Source organism: Neopsephotus bourkii, unplaced genomic scaffold, assembly GCF_033783945.1.
Source record: "Neopsephotus bourkii isolate Nb327-2 ecotype Australia unplaced genomic scaffold, CSIRO-AGI_Nbou_v1 NB_547, whole genome shotgun sequence".
NCBI classification, from domain to species: domain Eukaryota; kingdom Metazoa; phylum Chordata; class Aves; order Psittaciformes; family Psittacidae; genus Neopsephotus; species Neopsephotus bourkii.
Window position 1 is genome coordinate 1,638,167 of NW_026901048.1, and position 22,697 is coordinate 1,660,863.

The 22,697-nt window shown below is 51.5% G+C and overlaps 1 protein-coding gene across 1 annotated transcript; it reads right to left on the reverse strand.

Moving 5' to 3' along the window:
* Window positions 1-14,659: 14,659 nt before the first annotated feature.
* On the reverse strand, window positions 14,660-17,698 carry NKX6-1 (NK6 homeobox 1). The gene is made up of 3 exons (XM_061350865.1): window positions 17,086-17,698; window positions 16,280-16,452; window positions 14,660-15,263 (listed from the first exon to the last, which is right to left on the reverse strand). Exons 1-3 carry the CDS (start codon window positions 17,696-17,698, stop codon window positions 15,012-15,014), a joined length of 1,038 nt encoding a protein of 345 aa, XP_061206849.1. The 3' UTR covers window positions 14,660-15,011.
* Window positions 17,699-22,697: the final 4,999 nt, after the last annotated feature.

Consider the following 22,697-nt stretch of genomic DNA (forward strand, 5'->3'; position numbering starts at 1 on the left):
TTTTCAAACTATTAGGGTCCCTAAGAACCTTAGTGGAAGCTGGATTTGACCTTTAAAACACAGAAATACAGTTTCTACAAGTATAATTCTTATTCTTAAACTGTTCCCCTTGTAAATTGTGGGGCTAACAGCTGGCTTCCAATGAAGTCAACTATTAATTGTATGTTCACTACCCTGCCTTCTGTAAATCAATATGAGAAATGAGCAGTCTCCTACTATACAGCGCAGACACTCTACATGGGGAGGTAATTTAAGGGTGGATGTCAGCTCACTTGGAAAGGCTTCTTTACTGCAAACAAGACAAGGAAAAAAGCTTACTCTAGGGAGAGCTTCCCTTGGTTCCTGTAGGTGCCAACAGAAAAATCATACATCTCTGGCAGTGAAACACAACTGGTGCTGTCATTCTTGCACAAATGTAAGTATCAAGATACATTATTGTCTAAATGAGCTGACTTTGCCAGTGGTGACACTACAGATGATGTGTTATATGACCAAATTATACCTTTGAAGCAAGAGTGTAAGTTTTCAAGGGTTTTACATCTTGGCTTTTCCTCATTTGGACTCACTTCGCTATTCATATTATGCTGGTGAAGTTGGTAAGATTATTTTGCGCTTCACCCTATGTCCCTCAAATTGGGAATTAACACATTTTGTGCCTGAATATGTGCTAGAAAACTGAGAGAATTGCCTCGGTTGTCTCACAGGGCTTGCAAGTCGAAATCGCTAGTCCTGCTGCCAGCTGTCTTACTGCAGAGCTGAGCACCCATTCCCGGGTTGCTGGTGTGTTGTAGTTATTTCCTATCTGCAGTAGCTATGAATGACATAATCTTACAATCAACCAGGTTGGAAAAGACCTTTAGGATCATCAAGTCCAATCTTTGCCCTAGGACTGCCAAGACCATCACTAAACCATGTCGCTAAGGACCTCATCTACACAGAACTGTTAATTGAATAGCAAGAGCTATATTTCAGGCTTTTTTCTTGAATGAGCAAAAACCAGAAGTCATAATTCTGGCTGTGTCACTTGGCTTTTTTGGTGGAGGTGTTGCCTGGAGGGAGCAAACACTGATCATCAGACCTGTGATCCCTTCCTGTCCTGCTCTGGAGCCCAGCAGTGGGGCTTGCTGCCCTGCTCTCAGGGATGTGTGGTTGATCTCACAAGCCAACCCTCTGTTTTCCCTCAATTGAGCTCACATCTCCCACATAAAACCTCAGAGAGCTAATGCTCAGGAGTCAACAGTTATTTCTGTCAGCTAGGACCTGCCCAATCCACTTTGTCAGTTCAAGGAGAAACAAAATATGAGAAAACTATCAAGTTTTAAGTAAAGCATTGTGAAGTAGTGGAGCATAACTGCACAAACCTTGTTTCCAGCAGTAGATTGGATTATCTGTATATTGTACCATAAATGGGTTAGGAGTACAAGCAGGAGATGCCCTGGCCATTTTTTTATTATTTTTTTTTTTTTTTTTATCTTCATTTCTCTGCCTTTTTTTTTTTTTTTTTAACTGGAATTCATGTGTCAGGAAATCTTTGACAAACATTATTTCCATACTTAAATTGAGCAATGAATTGAAACTGGCAAAGGAAAAAGGGAAGAGAATATGTTCTATAGCTGTGTCTTTCAAATTGCTTTATCTATTGATAGTTTTGTCCCATGCTAAATGCAATTTCAACAATATAGAAAGCACAGACTGAAAAACTGAGCTCTAATTAAATCAGTAATGTTTCATTATTTCATGTGAACAATGCGAGTCTAAAGTGATCTTTCCACAGAAAAATTAAATCAAGTTCCATGTGAAAGACTGCCATTTCAAATGTATTTCACATCCAGTGTTCATAACAGGTTTGGCTTGCACAGAAGACGACTGTTATCTGTGAGAAGCCCCCCAGAAACAGCATTCCCACCTCCTCACTGGTTCCTTCCATGGAGCTCAGGAGCTCCTCCAAAAGCCAGGATAACATCTTATGGATACAAGAGCATTTTCCCTGTAGGAGACATAGCCACAGCCTCTGCTAAATTAACAAATAGGTCTCTTTGGATGTTACTTGAAGTAGAACATATTTAAAAGTTGCTGGCTTATTGTGAAACTCAGCTGCAGGTGTGTGTGCTCGAGGAGTGGGTACTGTACTCCAATGTGCCTAAATGACTGTACTGCTGGAGCAACTTGGCATTGTGTCATTAACATAATGCTGCACACAGCAACCTCATCTGATGTAACCTCTTCTGTGTGCTCTTACAGTGGTGGGGTTCTTCTTCGTTACTGTTTTATACAGTCCTAGAAAGAAGTGGCATGTTTCCCACTCCTTCAGGTAACTTTCATCTCAGCTCATGTCCCCTGCATGGTATTCTACCTACTATCAGTGGTGGCCAGTACAGACATCTGCCTGCCAAGGGTACCTGGTGGCTGTGCCAATCAATCCTTACAAGGAGGCTGGCAATGGCTCTGTAAAGGCTGCTGTCTTTTCCACAGCAGCTACCATGTTTCCAAACAGCCTGTACCCACCGACCTATCAGCCTTGAGGGGGATATTTCCCAGTAAGCTGACTCTGTTTTTGTGGCAGCTTCAGAGATTTCTATTGGCTGACAGGAGAGGGAAGGGATGCATTGCTCTGGGAAGGTTCTGACAATCCTACCGCACTCTTACACAGGACATATCTGCTTTTAAACTCCATAAGAACCTTTTGTGCTCTTTAGTACCTTTCATCTGAAAATTGGAACCACCTACCCCTGTTGCATTTTGTCCTTTTTGCAAGTAGCATAGTTACGACTGTTATTGGTGACGAAACAGAGCTGTGGTAGTGAAGTCGGTTGGTCAGGTTAACAGAGCCAGGAAACCTACGGCTACCCTGCTTCTCAGTCCTCCATTAACAGAGTACAGGCAAACAAATGCCAGGCAAAGAGGAAAACTACAGTGAGAACCAGGGAGGCACATTAACAAACTTGAGTGGTCAGGTCCAAGTGTCACCCAAACACACTTGCCTTGCTAATCCACAATTTGTGATTCTGAAGAAAAAGATGACGATGATGGCAAAGAAGGGGGAGTTCACAATTCACAAACCAATTTGTGTTGTTTCTGCAACACTGCAAAAGTGCGACTCATGAATATGCTAATGAAATTGCAATGAGAGTTTTGGCACCATTTCATCACCTCAACTAGATTAGGGAGCAATCACACTATGGGTTTACATGTCTTTGGGAACTGCTGGGGAGGGGGAGGAAAAAATAGATCTGCAATATTTATAATTCAACAAAAATTGCACTGCCTCTACCATAAAATAACAATAATGACTGTGAATTGATAAGGAATAGCTTCTGGGTTAGCCAGCAGGCTCACTGTTAAGACCACTTTCCATGCCACTGCATTGGCACAATGGTCCCTTTCCACAGAGGAGCAGTCTGTGCCCAGATGTGCATGGTGCTGTACTCCCATGTTGAGTCCCATCCTAGAGCAAGCAAGCAAGAAGCATACACAGGAGTGCAGAGAGAGCAGGACCATGGGATGGTCCAGCTCTGCTCATCTTTCTCTTGGATGAGAGAGCAGGAAAACAACGGAGGGAAGGTTTCCATCCCCTTCAGCTGAGGGAGGAGAGAAGCAGCCAGGCAGGGGTGAGGAATGAGATCAGGTGGTGTGTTTTGGGCGTTGCCTCCTCAAGAAGGTTTTATGTTAGACTTCTACTGCCCCTGATTTACATAGGGCAGTACAAGATCTCTGGACTGGGGAACATCTGGGAAGCTGGCCACCATGCTTGTTTCAGGATACAAAATGTAGCCATAAACAAAAATTACTAATTTCACAGTTCAGTTTTCTACATGGTGTGTCCCAAAAGAGAAGCACACACACATGTTTTAAGTCCTTTTCATAGGTGAGGGCTGTGAATTTCAACAGATTAATCACCTCTTGGTAGATGGTCTACATGGAAGAGCACGACTTCAGCCGTTACCGCTTGACCTCTTTTGGATGCTGTATGATGCACATGTTAAAAAAAAACACAACAAAACCACAACAAACATAAACAAAAAATAGGCTTCAGTTTTTGTGGTTTAGTTCCACAATTAAATCCAGAAATAAATACTGTAGATAGCTCTGACACATTATACCTACACATAATGTCTGTTTAAGCAACTGAATTAGTAATAATCCTAGGGTTGACAGCAGCAGGAGCAAAAGGACTCTCAGAAGGAAACATGGCATAGAAATAAACCCACAGATCAGATCCTCCTCTTTTCCTCCCATGAATAGTCACACTGTGCTAAAATCTTTCCTTGGGCCATTTCAAGTGAATTGGGAAATGCAAAAGTCTCGTTTTCCACAGCAACCTTCTGGAGTTTTATGCTAGCCTCTACTCAGCCCCTCTTCTTGTTTTTTTATGGGCAGTCATAAACTCTCAGTGGAGTTGATCCCATAATTAGCTTAACTCTTTTATTTCTGTGGCATGAGCAAGCCAGGTAAGAAAGACTTGGACTCTTGGCCACCTTTTTTACTCTTGGCCACCTTTTTTACTCTTGGTGACTGTGGCTGTTGCCATGATTAGAGAATTTGCAGAGTGGGATGATGCTGATTTATATCAAGTGAGGATTTTGTCTCAGAAACTTCTGTAATGACACTTTCAGAACTGATGGCCCATTTAAAAGAAATATCAGAAATGGGGACACACGGGAGCTATGGACACTCATGGAAATTTGCATCTAGCTTTTAAGGTTATCTGTGAGCTGATTCGTTCAGGGTTTTACATGTACAGCCTAGCGCTATCAAAACAAATGGCATTGCATTGAACACACTGATGTAATAAAGGAAAAGGGGATATAAATTCCTCAGAGCTGATATAGAAGAAGATATCAATAACTGTAAAGGGATGTAAGGTAGCATAATTCATTCCAAGAGCCATTTACCTGTTTGATACCTGGTAGGTATCTGGGACATCCAATAGTATCACCCTTGGTGGTTTATTTACTAACCATCATAGTTATTCTTTTCATTACCTCCACAATGTAATGGTTATTTTATGAAGGCTCATTAAATTTAATGAGACACCACCAGATTTTATTGCCTTCTAATAAAACGGGTAGGGGGAGCTGTTTTCCTTCTGATTCATGCAGCTCCAGAGTACCTTAAATAGTCAGGTATTCAGCTGGGTTATGAGCAGGGCCCCTGACATTCTTTCTGGTGGCCTCCTTGGGGAATGTCAGGGATTAACAGCTATTCAAATAAAGATGCGTACAGGGATATGCCTAGATAGGTAAAAGTTTATTTTACAAACATGTCTGTTTATTTTATATATATGTATATGTATTAGACCTGGCCATTTTTTTGTTCCAATAGAAGACACATTGCTGCCAGAATTAGAAAGGTATTCTCAGTCAGGAGCTTGAGACTACACTTATAAAGGTCCTCAGTGGGTCACATGGCAAATCAAGGGTAGTTTCTCCTAGCAAAGAATCAGGCTCGTGACTGTTTGGGTTCTCCATTTATTTATTATCCGATTTTCCATTACAATTATTAATTTTATCGGTTGTTTGTTTTTTCAGTATGGTAGTTATGGAGATCCTGGAAAGCCTTGTACTGTGAAAAAAAGAAAAATAAATGCTTAAACCAAGAGGGAAATCAAGCAACAGCCTTCCATACATGCCTCCTCAGGATGTGAGGAAGAGGGTGGTACACTTTGCCCCTCTTCCAGAGGGCCATTGTCTACAGACATCATATCACTAAAAAAATACTGAAGTGTGTTTCTTCACAAGCTAAGGCAATTGAGGAAGGAAAGTTCAGTGAAGGTGCAATCTGTGGCATGTGTCTGAGTCACCTGCACTAGCAGGAAAGTAGAAGGTGGGGCAAGTGCTTGTTTGAATTAGTCCTGTTGGAAGTATTGATGAAGAAGGAGGCTGGCACAGCCAAGAGCTAACCCTACCCTGCAATGGGTCTGTATACAAATAGTTACAGGCTGTGTGGGTAGTCTCAGGGTGAGATCCAATGGGTGGTTGTGGGAGGAGAGCATAAGGGACCAGTGATGTAGCATGCAGTGGCAGCAGGAGGCCAGCAGCCTGCGCTAAGGATGATACTGTTTTAATAAAGCAATACATTTAAAAACACAGGGCAAAAATCAAAAAATCTTACAAGAGGAATTCTTTCTCCTACTGATATTTTATGCTGTGGTCTGGAAGATGTGTGTCTGAAATCACTGTATCAGTACAAAGAAAAGAGAAAAATAGCTTTGAGGATTGTGTTATAACTTCAGTAGCAGAACAACCAAACATAGGAAGTGAAGACTCTGAAAAATGTGTGGTGATGCAGCCTCCCTGACTCCCAAGTGAACAGCCCAAGCAAATGCAACTGAATAATTTATTATAAATAAATTATCTGATCAATGTAGCCCCTTTGCTGATCATAAATGGCCAAAAACCCAATCCTGATTTCAGTAGATTTCTTTGGTACCCAGAAGTATATGAAGAAGGGGCTGTTCAGGCTGTTGCTTTAGTGCGTGCCTCACTAGGTACTGTGCCATTCACACTCCCTGCTGTTAAGCTGAAAATAACATTAGTGACCCGTTGCTGCGAACTGAGTATTCGCATTTTCCATTGTTCTGTGTGGCAAATGAGTCCTCCAGCTCCCTCTGCTTCACTTATTTCCCTCGGGTGACTTGCCTGGTTCACCGACTCCTTGCTGTGTCTCCGTATCTCTCTCCTTATCACCGTGGGATGTCTCACCTTTCCCAGTGAATCTCTTCAGTCAGAGTGGGAGATTTAGAGCATGTCCAGCTCTGGTGTTCTTAGGCAATTGTTCTGGCAGACTGATAGTATTGGGAATGTAAGTGAGACCGTTATACCTGTATGCAGGGATTCATCTAATATATGTGATTTAATGATCAGTATGAACCCTTACTTCTAGCCAGATGTTATGGCTGGATTTTAAATGTTGAGCTGATTACAGTTCAACATTACAAAGCAGACTTTTGGTTGCAAAATGTCTGTCTGTCAATCCACATCTTTCCCGAGAAACTGTAATTTGGGTTAAGTTCTCCCCTAGAAAGTTTCTCCAGAGGAGATTGGAATTACACATCCAATTCGGGAAGAGATGGGGGATAAGAGTCATGTTTAGCTAGAGGCCCAGCAGCGAGGGTATTTACCTAAAAAGAAGGGACATCTGGCCTCTCTGCTCAGCTCTGATGCAGTTACAGACTGAAAGCTGAACAGCTCCATCCAGAGAGAAGTCCACACCAGAGCAACCTGCAGCCCAACTGCAAAGGGTTTGATTGCAAGGAAGAGGATCCGGGTAGAAGTCCTTGGTTTTTCTCAAGGGAGATAATCAGGCTTGAAACAGGGTTTCTCATTTCCATTGGTCTCTTCTATCCAGATTTCTTGTTGTTGTTTTAATAAACTCTTCAGAAAAAAAGAAATTGGATTTGCCCTCATGCAGAGTGCAAAGTATTATGAAAGCTCAGTAACACTTTGCCGATTTAAACTACTTTCCCGTTTGGTTCAGTGCTTGCAAGTACAATATTGTGGTATTTTACAAATGAGGCTTGTTGGCTTTTTGAGTTGACATTCCCGGTTAAGTGCCTCGCCATCCATGAATTCTGCTGGCTCTGATGATCACATCTCCACCCTGTATGTCTGAAATGCTCCTCAAACAGGAGCAGAGCAACCTCGGGCTTTCTGACGGGAGCCAGGGAAAAAAAGTAATGGGAGCCCCAGCTGACCAACCTCACAAATGAAGAAAAGAAAAAAGAAAAGGGAATTAAAATGGACCAAGTGCTGCATTTATGCTGTACCGGTGTAAAGCCAGAGGACCTCCTGTAACTCGATTTGTGGAACTGACAGCAAGATTTCTTCCCTGATATATACCCTATATCCTTATCATAAAGGGAGCAGTTAAGAGGTATATAAAACAAACCTGTCCGTCCTCATTAAAGTTGAGTATAGTCTATTCTTGCTTTAATGCAGTGATCTAATTAACCTTTAGCCAGAATTAAAATGACCTTGAACTGGCCTTGTGACCTCCAACGCTTAATGTTGTTAACTTTAAACAAGCTTTTTTGGGGTGGTGGAGAGCAGCATCTGTTAAAATGGGCAAAAGGTCGAATCCATTTACTTAAATACACCTACTGCATACAGTGCTGGTGGATGCGCTGGCTACGTTTTTAAAAGGGATAAAAGGTGTGTAGCTTTGAATATAAAGGGCAGGCTGTATTTTAAGAAACTGGCTAAGAGGAGGATGGAAAGCCGCTCAAGATGTGTTTTCACCATCTCGTTATACTTTCTCCGCAATAAGCCTCCTTGGGTTTTCATTTCAATTTCTGCTGCGTGTAACATACCGCAGTGTGCAGCATCAAGCCGCACGGTGGGCTCTGTGCCTGGTGTTGTCCTTCCCAGAGGAAGGCGTGGGGCCGGGCGCTGGTCTCCTAGGGGCAGGAGGTGTCCCTCATAGCGGCACCGTCACGATTTGGGCTGAGCTTTACGTTCCACCGGGGTGAGGGGAATGCATTCTCATGTGTAAAAAGAAGTGGGTGCCCAGTTGAATTCCTGGATCGCAAGGTCACCGATGGAAATTGCTTAAAAAAATACACTGTCAGGACAAAGAATTTCGAAGGCAACATAGAAGAATTTAGACGAAAACAATCTGTTCAGACGTCTCCTCTGATTGATACTAAGGCGCCCGCTTGTTCCGTGCAGAAGTCGTTTTCGCTCTCAACGCCGGGCTGCCGCCTGCGGGTGTCACGCGTGGGCGCACCGGCCCCTCTCCTGGGGGGTTCCCGGTGTCCGCGGCGTCCGCGGCCTCTCTGCACCCCTGCACAAGCCCCTCTGGCTGGCTTCCGCCTCTGCCAGCCTGCCCGTAGGTGCCCCGCGGCCCCCGGCCCCCGGGCGAGTTACCATCACCGCTACAGCGATGCTGCTGTCGTTAACGGTGCGGGTAGTGCTGTTGTCGCCCCGGTTCCCGAAGCCTTTGTCGAAGCTGCTCCGTCCTTCTTCCGCGCAAAGTCAGACCTTAAATGCCGGCTATTTGCAGTACATTAACATAGTACATTAACATTTGTAACGTGGAGATTATTTTACATAATCGATACCATCAAGTTCCTTTTCTTTGGGACCCTCGTGTTTATTTACACTTATTCCGCACACGTCAGTTTCCATCAGGAGCAAGCCCGATTTTTCTGGTCCTACACCTGCTCTCGGGACAAACTTAATTCACCGCCCAGGCCCCTGTGATCGCGGTGTGCTGATCCCCGTGTGCTGATGCCGCCCGGGCTCCTCCGCCGCCACACTGGCCTTGAGTACAGCGAGATGGGGAGAGGACAGGGCGGCTGAGATATTAATTGTTGTTATTATTATTTATTAGTATTTCTTTTTGCGGCAGTTTCTGTTTATGGCGTGATGCATTTGAGCCCAAACACATTAGGTGCATTATTCATTGGGTACATTTGTCAGAACATGCATGTGTATAAAGAACTAATGATCCATATTAAATTAATGACGCTATAAAAAAGAAAAATACCCCATACATGCGGTTTATGACGGCAACTCCCGACTTTGATAAACCATAGAAAAGACCTAATCAGATGAAGCATTGGACTGTTCCGTCTCAGAAATTACATTTCTCGAAATGTGCTTGTACACAATGTTGGTTTTATTAAAACAAATTAATTCAGTCATTAAGGAATCATACGGCAAGTGTCTCATAAGTCAGGACCTCCAGTGTAACAAATTGATTAAATGACTGTGTAATAGTCTCTTTAAACAAATCTAGTGTAACAAGTTAATAGATCTGCTCAATTACCATGCTGGGGTGATGAGGATGTGGGCAACTCTCTCATTAAATCCGGGATAGAGGGGGGGGTGGGCTGGTAGCCCGGAGGTGCGTGTCGGTGGGGCAGGGCTGCGCTCCCGCAGCCCCCGCTGGGAAGGGACAGGGATCGGCTGGAGATGGCTCAAGGCTCAGGGCAGGGCCGCCCCACGATCTAACCGACGGGCTCCTCCTGACACCCCAGAGCCGGGGGCGAGAGAGGAAAATCTATTACCCCGCTACCATTTTGTTAAGTGTTTGCTCCCCGTTGTGACCCTGCCACTTTATCTGTTGATTTTTATTTTCTGAGTGCATGTTGCCCATATGTTACTCTAATAGTTGCTATAATTCTTGAGCAATAGGGCTCGTATTTTACCGAGCTGAATTAAAAAGAATGCACTTTAATAAAAAACCCGAGCAATACACTAATGGCTTGACATTGATGTATTTGCATAAAGATGAATTATATGGGCTCGCTTGACACGACTTTTAATAAATGATCGAGGACGTTATTGCAGGGATACACTTGGGTGTGCGGCAGTGGGCTGTGGCCGCCGGGCCAGAGCCGGGCGCTCCCCGCAGCCCTCCACCCCGCAGGGCACCGACCGCCTCCGCCACAGCGGGGCCGATGGGCAGGGGTTAAACCCCCTGGGCGCGGAGCGGTGCGGTGCTGCCTGCCCGTGTCTTTGGCGTAAAAATAACTTTGTTCTCATAAATCACGTCTGCTGGAACGCGGAGCAGCGGGTGCGGGGCGGGTGCGGTGCGGGTGCGGGATGCCCGCAGCTCCCTGCGGCATCCCCGCCGCCTGACTCCCGCTCCCCGGCAGATGTTTGCGTCCCTCCCGGAGACTTGTAACCGCTGTTCGAGACAGCTGGTACAAGCTGCCAGAAACATGTATCTGGAAAATACCTATCGGTGCAGAAGGTAAACGCGGAGCTGCAATTAGGTGGGAGCAGTTCATCTTACTTTTGAATCTGCGTGCAGCCACGCGGGCTCCGAGAGTGGGATCGCCTTGCAGATGTCTATCCCTCCCCCAGTGGCCTCGATGCGGGAAGGGGAGTTCTGGGAGGGCGGCCCGGGGTTAAGAGCCCACCACCCGCTTTTTAACCCCTGGTTTCTCCGGGGTGCGGGATGACTCGTGTCCCGAGGGAAGGGGTGCCGAAAGCAAAGCCCCGGCGCTGCTGGCACGGGTATAACGAAAGTCTTGCACGCAACGACATCACGGCTTCAGAGAGCGGCAGAGTGTGTGCTGGCTATGGGAAGAGTTACAAATTAGTATCACTGAGAGAGAAGTGATGAACGATAACGGGATTTCGGGAGCTCATGAAAGGCTAATACACGTGAGGGGAAGGGTGGGACACGTCATCCGCTGAAGTGGTCTGGCTGTCCCGAGTGGCTGTCAGTCTGGACATCTCTCTGGCAGGGGCACAGGCATTATTGCTTCCACTGCTGCAAAAGCTGGGGGCTCTGGGTGGGAGCTGCTGCCGCGATGAAAGAGCTCGAAGGCCTCAGGATTGTGACAGCGCTGGTGTAGGGTCTGTCGGGGGCCGGCTGACAGCGGCGTAGGGACCGAGACACCCCCCGACACTCCGCACATGCCCCTAAAGCGAGTGATCGCTTCGCTTCCCCGCGAGCATGGAGCTTTTCCTTCCTCCCCTGCCGCCGGCCCTGCCAGCCGGCCCTTTCCCCTTGTCCCCCTTGTCCTTCGGGGCGAAGCCCTGGCTGCTGCCTCGGGAAACTGCGGCACTGCGGTGCGAATCCTGCCCGCGCCCATATGTCCCGCATCCATATGCATGTCTCCGGCGGGAAGCAGCTGCCGTCCGGGAGCGGTAAACGGGCAGCGAGGCTGGCCTTCTTCCCCGTTTTCCTTCTCTTGCCTCCCTTCCCTCTCTCTCTTCCCTATGCCTCCAAGTGCCGACGGCTGTTGCAGGGCGGTGGAGTGGGGACCCCCCCTCCCCCGGGGCCTATCTGAGGGCAAAAGAAGTTTCCTCCGCCCTCAGTGCTGCTCCTTGGGCTGGAGAGGGTCCGCGAAGTTGCTCGGCAAAGCAGCGGCATTTGGAAAAGCAGGGAGGATGCTTTCGGCACCCTGCGGTTGAACAGCCAGGAATTTCTCCCGCGCTGTCTCCTGCGGCCCAGGGAATGCACACGGTAGGGACTGAGGCAGGGCAAACCCACAAACAGCCCCTTTATTTCCTCTGAGCGGGGAAATCCTGCATATGTATGCGGTTTAAAACCCAGGGCTCTGTTACAGAGAGAAAGGAAAACCAAGAGATGCTTGCGAAGGGAGATGTAGGGACCAGCCTGCGGTGGTCTCTTGCCACTCAGCCAAGGACCACTTGAGCCGCTGCCTACTGCCCTCAGAGCTTTCGACCCGGCCCACGGTGCGGGGTGCTCCGGGAGAGGCTCTGCTGGCCCGGCTGCCGCTAGAGATGGGGTCGTGCCGACTTTTTAAATGTCGTTATCCCTGAGTTTATACCATCACACAGCAAACTCCTGAGTGTTTGAAAGACTGAGCTGAAACTGCGGCTGATCTCTGCCAGGCCCCGCGCACGGGGGGGGTGCTTCACTCCCCGTGAAGCCCGCTGACATTTTGTCTCCTAATTGTTCACCGCGATGTCCATGGCAGCGATCCCGAGGCTAGTTATTGGATCTTCTCCTAGAAAGTCCTCTCCTAGAGGAGAGGGAGGCTGCGCCTCTCCGCCAAGCCCGTTTTGGCTTCCAAAACTTGCCCCGAAGGGGGAAAGAGGCGATGAGCTCGTGTGAATAACCTGCTCTTTTCTCCAGCGCCCCAGACAAAACCAGCCCAACCAAGCGAGCAGAGCTGGGCTTCCCCCTCCCCCCTCGATTCCACTTTGCCGGTACCAATTCAACTGGTGGCCAGCTGGGTCTCCGTGCAGAAGTAAATTAACTGGAAAGCCTCAGTCCCTGCTGCAGTCAGCTGAAAGGGGACGGTGCTCACGGCAGCCCGGGACACACGGTAGGGCTCTGGTACCGGCGGGAAGCCGGTGCTCTCCCAGCAGGGAGCCGGGAGCGGCCGCCGGGGAAAGGCGCTGCGGGAGCACTGGCGGCCCCAGCCCGGCGGAGACCCCAGGCTGCAGAGGCCCCGGGCTGGGCTCCGCTGCCAGGGGCCGGGATCAAGCCGGCAGCGGCCGGACCCCGCCCCGGCGGAGCGGGCCCCGCTGTGTTTTCATTTCTTTCCCATAGCTCCGCAAAACTCGCGTGGAAATCGCAACGGCGAGAGCCGGCAGGGTCGAGTCGGCACTCTGGACACCACCCGGCCTTTCCCTTCCTGCCTTTACAACGCGTCGGGAAAGACTTGGAGGGGTCGGTGTGCAATTGGCAGCCCCCGGCATTCCAGCCTGGCAGATCCCGGGCGGCCGTGCAGAGGTGCCAGCACCGGGCAGGGCCTCGGTCCTTCCTCCCGGCTCCGGCACTACGCCGAAAGCGGAATAAAAGCCCGCTCCGCTTTTTTATATTTTTAATTTATTGTCACCCCCCCCCCTTTTTTTTTTTTTTTTTGCCCATGTATAAAACGATTCACAATGTTACGGAACAATACAAATTTATTTTTTTCCTTCAGAAGAACTGTCCCTTTTCCCTCTCATGTCAGCGCTTCTCTTTGCTCTGCTGCAGCCGTGGATAAAGGCGATTGTTTCTGCTCTGCTTAGATATGGAAATGATCGCGTCGAGATAATGAGTTTCAGTTTAAACCAGTTGTTTCGCTATTGGGTGTACCTATTTACTCTAGACCCTTAGCCGGGCTCTTACTTTATTCACCGTTTTCTTCTCGGAAAGCAGTTTCTTTCCCATAATCACGGTAGCGCTTCTGCCCTCGCTAATACTTTGAGTCACCCGCCGTTTAAAAAGTTAATCCAGCCTAATGTGGGCTGAGACCAACCGCTCAGGGCGCCGGATGGAAGCGCTGCCTGGATTCTCAGGGAGGGACTAGACCGGGCCGCCAGCCCCGGCATCAGACAATCCGCGGTTTATTTTTATTTGTATCCTTCTTCAACTCCCACAACAAAGTGGACAACTTCCATCGCTAGAAAAGCCCAAAACAACAACCCCCCCGCCCCCCAACTCCAAAACCCTACTGCTGAGATTGAACAAGAGAGCCTGAAAATTCTCTCTTCCTTTTTTATTCCTCCTTCGGTACCGTGGTGTCATTTAATCTCTGATGAGATCAGATTATCTGTATCCGTTAGTGAAGGCAGCAGAAGTCTTTAAACTGATTTAATTGATTTATCGGTTTGTTGTGTTTTGTTTGTTTTTTTTTTTTTTAACAGAAAGTGCATTACATTTAACTGGTCTTGCAAAGGGTTTTTCTTCTCTTTACAAACCGAATTATTTTTAATATAAATTAATAAATGTTAAGATGCTACATCACGATATACCATCGTTATTAGCTTAAAAAAGGGGGGTGGGGAAAGAAACCAATTTACATTCTATAGTATTCAGTATGATACAAAAGAAAACACACTTTTAAATTCAATTACAGCAACTAAATGAATTTTATATTTTGACTGAAAGTGGTTGTGATAATTCCCACCAGCTACTTTTTCAACACGCGGTTGATTGGAAACGGTGAAAGCAAAACTCTGTCCCCTCCTTTCACTTACTTTCTGCAAGTGAAAGCAAACTGTCCCCTCGCTCTCTCCCCGCCCTCACCCCCCGCCCCTGCACGACGACCGCAACAGAAAGTGTTTCAAAAATACTAATAAATAGCACTCGGGGCCGCTGCAGTTCCGGCCCGAGGGAGGGGCCCGCTGCAGCCACGGCGCGGTTTTGCTCGGCGGCCCCACTGCCGCCCGCATCGGGGCTCCGGGGGGTGCCCCCGGTGCCGCCCGGCGGCGGGGAGCCCAGGACGGGCAATGCTAGTGGGGGGACGGGAGGAGAGGAGGCGCTCCCGGCCCCCGCTGTACAAAAAAAAAAAGAAGGTATTTTACATTTTAAATATTCACAGTAAGGAACGCCTATGGTCGCGGGGACTCACGGTTTATTTACAAAGAGCCGCAACAGGCGGCCGCCGCACTGCCATCACCGGGAGCGGGAGTGGGACTGGGAGCGGAGCAACCGGGCCGCTCCCCGCGACCCTACAACACGCGGCGCCGGGGGCCCGCTCCGCCGCAGTCCTCTCTGCTCCCCCTCCGGCTTCTCTTCCTCCTCCTCCTCCCGGGCGCGTAGAGTCTATAAAAATAGATCTGTACATCTCCGAAAGCGGCGGCGGGCGGAGCGGGCTAGGCGGAGGCCTCCCCTTCGGGGGTGTGCAGCAGCAGCCCGCCGCCCCCCGGCTTGTGTTTCTTCAGCAGCTGCGTAATCTTCTCGTCGTCCGAGTTGGGGTCCAGGGGCTTGTTGTAGTCGTCGTCTTCCTCCTCGTTCTCCGAGGCTCCTTTCAGCCTCTCTGTCTCCGAGTCCTGCTTCTTCTTCGCCGTCGCCATCTCCGCCGCGTGCTTCTTCCGCCACTTGGTCCGCCGGTTCTGGAACCAGACCTGACCCAGCCGCCACCGTCACCATCAGCGGCTCCATCACCGACCCCGCCGACCCCCGCTTTCCCGGCCCCAGCCTGCGATTGTGACTCCCGCTTCGCCAGCGATCGCACCATTTCCCCCTCAACGAAAAGCAGCCCCGTCGCACCGCGCTCCCCGCAGCCGGGAACACCCGGTCCGTGTCCCTCCCAGGGCGGGCGAAACGCAGTCCCCAGAACCCCCCTAGTTCCGCGGCGGGCTTGGGGCCCTCACTGCCCTCCTGCCCCGAGGACAGGGGTATTGTAGTAACACGTAGTAAGATACATTTCGGGCTGAATACTTCTCCAGCCGCCCCTGCCCCTCCAGATGTATTTATCCTCCCTCAGGGCGCTGCCAGCGGAGGGGGTATTTTCACTGGAGAGGCTGCAGTAATTTATTCGCAGCCATCGGGACATATTTGCAGTGACAAAGGAGGGTCTCTACACCAGTCTGAAAGCGTGAGCACCGCCGAAAGGCCGTCTCCGGCCGAGCCCGCCTCGTGTCCCCCGGAGGGCTCAGTGCAGTCCCACAAGTCATGGCACCTCCGCTTTGCCACAACTTCTGTTTTCACTAAACGAGAGAGTTTGGGGCAGGACAGTGCTAGCGGGATGCGAGTCCCTGTCTGACAGCCGGGGCCGTGGTGAGGGGCCCAGACGGTTTTGTGTGGGATGTGGGCCAGAACTACTGCTCCCTTACATCCCAAATCCAACTCGCTCATTCCCAGCAGGGCGGCCATCCCCATGGCGTTCAGGATGAACGCACCAGTCTTGCTTGGGGTCGTTCTTTTCCTAGATAAGATACGTTTTAAAATACCCTTCTCAGTCCCGCCAGTAAGGTAACCAAGGGCAAAGTGCCGGTAGTCGCCGGGGAAGCCCCCGGCGTGGCTCGGCTGCCTCAGCCCGCAGAAGCTCCCGCCGCCCGGGGAGAACCGGTTCCGCGGCGGGGCCGGTCTGTTCCCCCGGTAACCGCGCCCCCAGCCCTGCTCCGCTGCGGGCCCTCACCTTGACTTGACTCTCCGTCATCCCCAGTGAATAGGCCAACCGGGCTCGCTCCGGGCCCGCCAGGTATTTCGTCTGCTCAAAAGTCTTTTCCAGGGCGAAAATCTGCTGGCCAGAAAAAGTGGGTCTGGTATGTTTTCTCTTCCCGTCCTTATCCAGCAAAATTGAGCCTTGATCTGGCGGTGGGGGGAGAGAAAGGGAAGGCACGGACAGACACATTAATCTGCGGGTTTGGGAATGCGTTTCGCTATCGAGTGGCCCCGGGGGACAGGGGTTCCTCTCCCCGGGAGGGGGGGGGGAAGGGACGACGACTGTGACAAAGCTCCGGCCTCCCTGCTCCCCCTGCTTATTTTTCATTCAAGGGTCGAAACTCTGAGCGGACAAAGATATTGTTTTCTAGGAAAGCTGCAGTCAGTGCAAACCGGCTGTAACGGGAAGTCCTGCTTGGGAAAGTTTGTGCGTGCCCCTAAAACTAGCCTCCGGACCCCCACGAGTCCCCAGCGGGGAAGGTGAAAGCGGCAGCAGAGCGACCGCCCTCCCCTGAAGAGGGCTCCTCTGTTGGCCGCGGTAACAAACGTTTTACGGGGCTTCGCGCTGACCGAGAGGGAGGGAGAAAGGAAAGCAAACTTGAGAAACAAAAGCAAAAGAGAGTGAGGCAAAGCCAGCCTCTCCAGCCACGGCCGGGCCCGGGGATGTGGGACAAGGGATGGTCTAGCCGTGATGCAGGAGTGTCCGGGCTCCCCAGTACCGGCAGTGAACTCCCGGCGGTACTACCCGTGCCCGCTCCCCCCGCTGCGCTGGGTACTCACGGGGAGCGCAGGCGAGGCGGGCGTCCCTCCAGGGCGGGCTCTGCATCACCCCCGGCCAGAAGATGGGCGTCCGGCCGGGCAGCTCGGCCAGCGGCTTGGGGTAGCGCCCGGCGGCCACGGCGGCGGCTGCGGCGGCAGCCCCGGGGCTGAAGTAGAGGGCAGGCGGCGGTGGCGGCGGGGGACTGAGGCTGCCGAAGCGGGGCAGCCCGGCCAGAAGCCCGGCGGGCGCCGCCGAGGAGGCGGAGGGCGAAGCGGAGGCGAGCGCGGAGGCCGGCAGGGGCATGGAGGGCCTGCTGAGGATGTCGTTGATGCCGTGCGGAGTGGCTGCCGAGAGCTGCGGCGGGGCCGAGCCCAGCGCCGAGAGTCCGCCCGCGGCGGCGGCGGAGGAGGCGGCCGGCGCCTTGAGGCCGGGGGAGCCGAGCGGCGGCGAGGGCGAGGCAGAGGCGGGCGAGGCGGAGGCAGAGGAGGAGGAGGCGGGCCCGGCGGGCAGGGGGTACGCGGGGTACAGCGGCGCCTTCATCTCGGCCATGCTGTGCAGGGCGGCCAGCGGCGGGCTGCCCAGCAGGAAGGCGCCCTGCCGGGGCGCGCCGTCCATCTGCCCCAGCGCCAGCATCCCCGCGCCGCCGGGCCGGGCCGGGGGGCCCGGACGGCCCCTAGAGCCGCGGGGCCCCGGCGGCGGGCCCGGGGGTGCCGCCCGCACCGGCGCCTCGCATCCGGCCCGCGGGGGCCGCCGCCTTTAGCGGGGAGCTGCGCGCCCGAGAGGCGGCCCCGCCGACCCGCCGGGCATCGGGGCGGCCGCTCCCGAATTGAAGAAGAGCGGAGCTGCTGCCGGCGGTGTGTGTATGCGTGTATGTGCGCAGCGCCCGCGCTTACACACGTATACACCGCCTCTCTGCGCGCCCGCGAGGAACGGGGGCTCACAGCGGAGCGGGGCCCGCGCTCGCAGCTCTTGCAGCCGCCCCGGCGCCCCGCATCCCTCCCGGCGCTGTTCCCGCTGGCTGGCTGCCGGTGCGGCTCTCGGGGCTGCGGGCGAGGCTCGGGGCGCACTGCCGCGCCTCCCCGCTCCCTGCCTCCTTTAGCGGGGGCACGGCCGGCAGCGGGCGCGGCGGCGGCAGCGGCGGGCGGGGGCGGGGCGGCGGCCGGCCCTGCCCACCCGAACCGCGCCCGCCTCGTCGCCAACTTAGGGCTCTCGGCCCGCTCCCCTCTTCTCTCCATGGCAATTCTTCTATTTACCCCTCTGCTCCGCTGCTTTTTTCCATTTCCTTTCCTTTTCCTCTCCCTTTTCCTCTAATTTTCCCTCTCGTTTTGCCCTTTAACTTCCCTTTTTCCTTTCTCTTTTTTTCTCCTGTTTCTTTTTTTCTCTTCCTTTTCCTTTCCCTTTTTCTTTCCCCTTTTCCTCTCCTTTTTCTTTTCATTTATTCCCCGTTACACCCCCTTTTTCCCTGCTTTGCCTTTTCCCTTGGTATTGGATTTTCTTTTCCCTTTTCCCTTTGTTTTCAGGTGTTCTTTTTCGTTTTCTTTTATATATATATTTCTTATTTTTCTTTTTCTCTCTAATTTCCTTTTTATTTTCCCTTTCCCATTCGCTATCTCTTATTTTTCACTCCCCTTTCCTCTTTTTTTCCTGTTACTCCCCCTTCTTTCTCTCACTATTCACACCCTTCCCTCCCTTTACTCTTTCTCTCTTTCCCTCCTCCTCTCTTTCTCTCTTTACCTCTTTCTTATTTTTATATATTTTCTTTTTAATCCATTTTCCTTTCTCACTCTCTCTCCCTCTGTCTCTGTGCCCGGGAAAAAAGACTCCAAGAAGCAGAGCCACCCCAGTCCCGGCCTGACCGACCCTCCCTCATGCCTCTGGACCTCCGTGGGTGCTTGCTGCACCCGCCGCACGTTAGAAGAGCGTGTTCGTCCCAGCAGGTCCCTGCTTCCTCCTGCCCTGTCCCGACTGGTGCTAGACACCCGAGGCAGCCCTTAGACCCTTGTCCCCAGCACCCCGCGGCTGCTCGGGGTTCTTCCCGTCGCCCGGTGTTGGAAAGGAGGAAATCTCGTGTGTTCCCTACAGAGTGTCCCACGGGGAGACGAGCGGTGCAGAATCACTCCGAGCATTTCTCCCCCTGTGCTGTCTGTGCCCGAGTGTGTGTGCTTATGAGGAACTCTATTTCCGCGAGCGTGGAAAAGGGGCTGATGTGGAATTTCGAGTTTTTGTTTTTTGGTTTTTTTGCTTTTTTTTTTTTTTTTTTTAATTAGATCTCATTTAAAGCGGAAACATGTTGATCCTCAACCTGCGGTGGTTTCCTTCCATTCCATCTATTTCTAAATACAGCTTGTTGCTCGAAATTGTTTTAGTTTAATTTACAACGCCGAGTAAAAACTTGGGAGTAAGGGTGCACGGAGCAGGACCTTTCCTCCCTGAACTTCTGCACAGCCACGCAAACTGCGTCTCGCTCATAATTCTTGAGTTTGATTTATGATTATTTTCTTTTTCGTCCTTGGGTCACTTTTCAACTATTCGAAAAACAAAACAACAACAACAAAAAAGTCCTTTCCAGGTCGGTGTCTGCGGAGCCAGCGGGGGCTAGGCCCCGCAGCTCCGGGAGCGCCGGTGCTCGGCTGGGGCTCAGGCGTGCTGAGGGTGGACCTCTCAGGGTGACCGATTTGCATTTTAATTAAGGGGAGAAAGATTAAACCGGGTTTGGCAGCCTAGAGGCGGGCGCGGGACGGCCCCGCTATATGGCCCGCACCTGGGGGAGCTGCTTTGCCCCGTCTGCAGAGGACACGGTGCGGGGCCCGGGGTCCGCACTACATGGCGGGGATGGACAGAGGCTCCCCAGCCCCGCCGCCTCCCTGCTCGTCGGAGCGCCCCGGGGGAGCTTTTCCAGGGTCGGTCACAGGCAGAGGCGGCAGCTTCTGGTCCGCGGGGGAAGCAGAGACCTGAGCCTGCAGGGACTGCTTCTGCAGTGCGGCCCTGAGGGGCCAGCGCAGGGCTCGAGCCGCCCCGCCGGCCTGTGACAGGCGACCGCGCAGTGTGCTCACTGGCTCCGCGCCTCCCTCCCGGCCGAAGCGGGCATGAAGCGCCCAACGGCTACGGGCTTGTTTCCAGAGCAAAACCCAGCCATCCCTCCCGCGCGAACCGCTTCTCCTTCCCTCCGCCTCCAATGAACGTGTGGCACCCTGAAAACGAGCGTTTATTTGGGGGCCGCCTCGAGAGACTTTCCTAAAAATAGCATCACAGGTGACACGGCGCCAAAAGGGCCCACCCGTGCTTGCGAAACAGTTCGGATTCAAAAGCAGGAGTCAACATTACCCCCTTTCTGAGTCTTTAATACATGTCACACAGAAATACTTGACGATATCGATACTCAGTTCGCTTTCCAGTCTCTGTTTTTGTTTCCCCGAAACACAGCTGCAGGCAGGAACAGACGGAGCTGCGCGGTGCCGCTCAGCAGCGGGTGGGGGGCACCGTGAGCACGCCCCGCTTCGGTACTGTGTGGGTAACTGCAGTGAACAAACAGCAACCCGAAAACGCCGCAGCCAAACTACTTCTTGAGGGGAGTGGACGGGTCCGCTGCTGGTTTCCCCAACTAGGGAAACACAACCGTCTGCGTTTCTCCAACTTCCCTCGGTCTTGTCACAAACGTTTCACCGCCCTGGTGCGGATAAATCAACGACCACGTTAAATAATAAAAGAGCAGCCGCGGAACGAGGGGGGGCGAGTGGAACGGAGAGAGAGCAGCCGAGCTGCGGGGAGGGGGAAGAGGACGACGACGAGGGACGGAGGCGAGCAGTCACCCGGAGGAGGCAAAGCCGCCCCACAAGCTCCCACAGAAACCTCGCAGGGCCCCGGAAGGAGCCCGAGAAGTCCCCGAAGGCGCTGGGGCAACCGGTGCGGGGGGGTGGGGGGGCGGGCATCAGGGCACAAAGGCTGAAGGATGTGCGGCGGAGACCCCGGTCACACAGACCGAAGACGAAGGAGAGATTGGAATTAAGAGGTACACAGAAGGTCAGAAAATGCTGTAGTTTGCTTGTTCGAGGGGGTAAGATGTACGAGCGCTGGAGCAGCTGCGCCTCCGAAATTCATGTTTCTGCTGGAATGGTCCCAGCACATCTGAAAGGAAAAAAAAACAAACTAAAACAAAACCCAGACACATAAGAACAACTAAAATTAGAAGGCCCAAAATGCTTTGGCATAGGAGAGTCAGATATTCTTCAAGCTGATGAGGTGGGGACCCGAACTGCAGCTTGCTTCACCGCGCCAGCTGCGGTGTCCAGCTGTGTTCGGGCTGCTGCCCCCAGGGGAGCGTTGGCCGGGCCCTGCCCAGAGCTTCGCTGGCCCCCAGCAGAGGGGACAGGGGCAAGGGACCCCTGCTTTTGCGCCGGGAAGGCATCGTGACTGGGCGAGGGGTCTGTCGGAACTAAATCGAGTGATTGCTTTATTTAGCAAATGAACTGTTTTGTCATTACCGTATGTTCTTCATTGCAAACAAGCAGTCGGTTACTTTCCTAAAGTGATGGATAGGTATTTAGACACCTTTTCGTTGTAACAGCAATGTAAAGCCACTGAATCATTTGTTGCCTGCCCTACATGGTGGAAAGGAACTGAGCCAGGAAAGCCTAATGTTCTTCTGGGTGCTAATTCCAACTCTTAATCAAGATCTGATTACCAAAAAGGAAGACAGAGCGTAAAAATGTTATAAAGATTTACATTTTTTCTATCTTGCCCATAATTCACACCGCAAATGTGTCCATTATGGAATTCACTCCAGTAGGAAAATTGTGATGCTGATGCAAGATTCCCTACAGCAGAGCTCCTGCCAATGATGATGAATAATCTCGGTCCATATGCTAGCTCTATACAGCTCTATAGTACCAGCGTGCTCTCATTTTCTTTCTGCTTCCTCAAAAAAAGTGGAATATCTGAAGAACAGTAAAAGCTAATTAAAAATAGTTAATAGGTTAATCAGACTCGGTCTTATATTTATCTAATGCAGAGCACTGATTCTTTAGTGATGTAGCTTTGAGGCATTACCACGAGCCAAGAAAATGAATCAGACATTTAATGGAGATGTGGAAACGGAAATTTCTTGTAAGACCACAAAATCGCAAGCCAATAATACACTAAAATATAATAAAGTTACTATTAAAATTCCACGCATGGAATGCCGTCCTCTGTGTCCTCTCACTAGGCGATAAATCGAGGCCAAGCCGGCCAGAGAATTTCTCAGGAGCCAGGCCTTTGGGTGCATCTCACCTGCTTTTTAGCATTCTTGTCCCAGAGCGTCTGCCTGCAGATCTCGGCTGACAACCAAAGGCAAGAGGCATCACTTCGTAGGGCACCCCACTGCTGAGCCCCTAGCTTGCTCCTCAGGGTGCCAAGGGCTATGAAACGCTGCCAGATCTAGCTGGAAATGTCAACCTCGGACTGATACTGTTGTGTATTACTTATCTGGGCTGACAGCAGCATGGTTTCTGTGAGCTACAGGTTCCCTTCTCAGGCAGCGGTTGATGCTGAGAGCTCTGCCTTCCCCGGGGGCTGCCAGCCACTTGTGAGAACAAGCTCATGTCACTTCACTGCTCTAACTCTGTGGTCCCCACGTCCTGGCTGGATTTCTGTT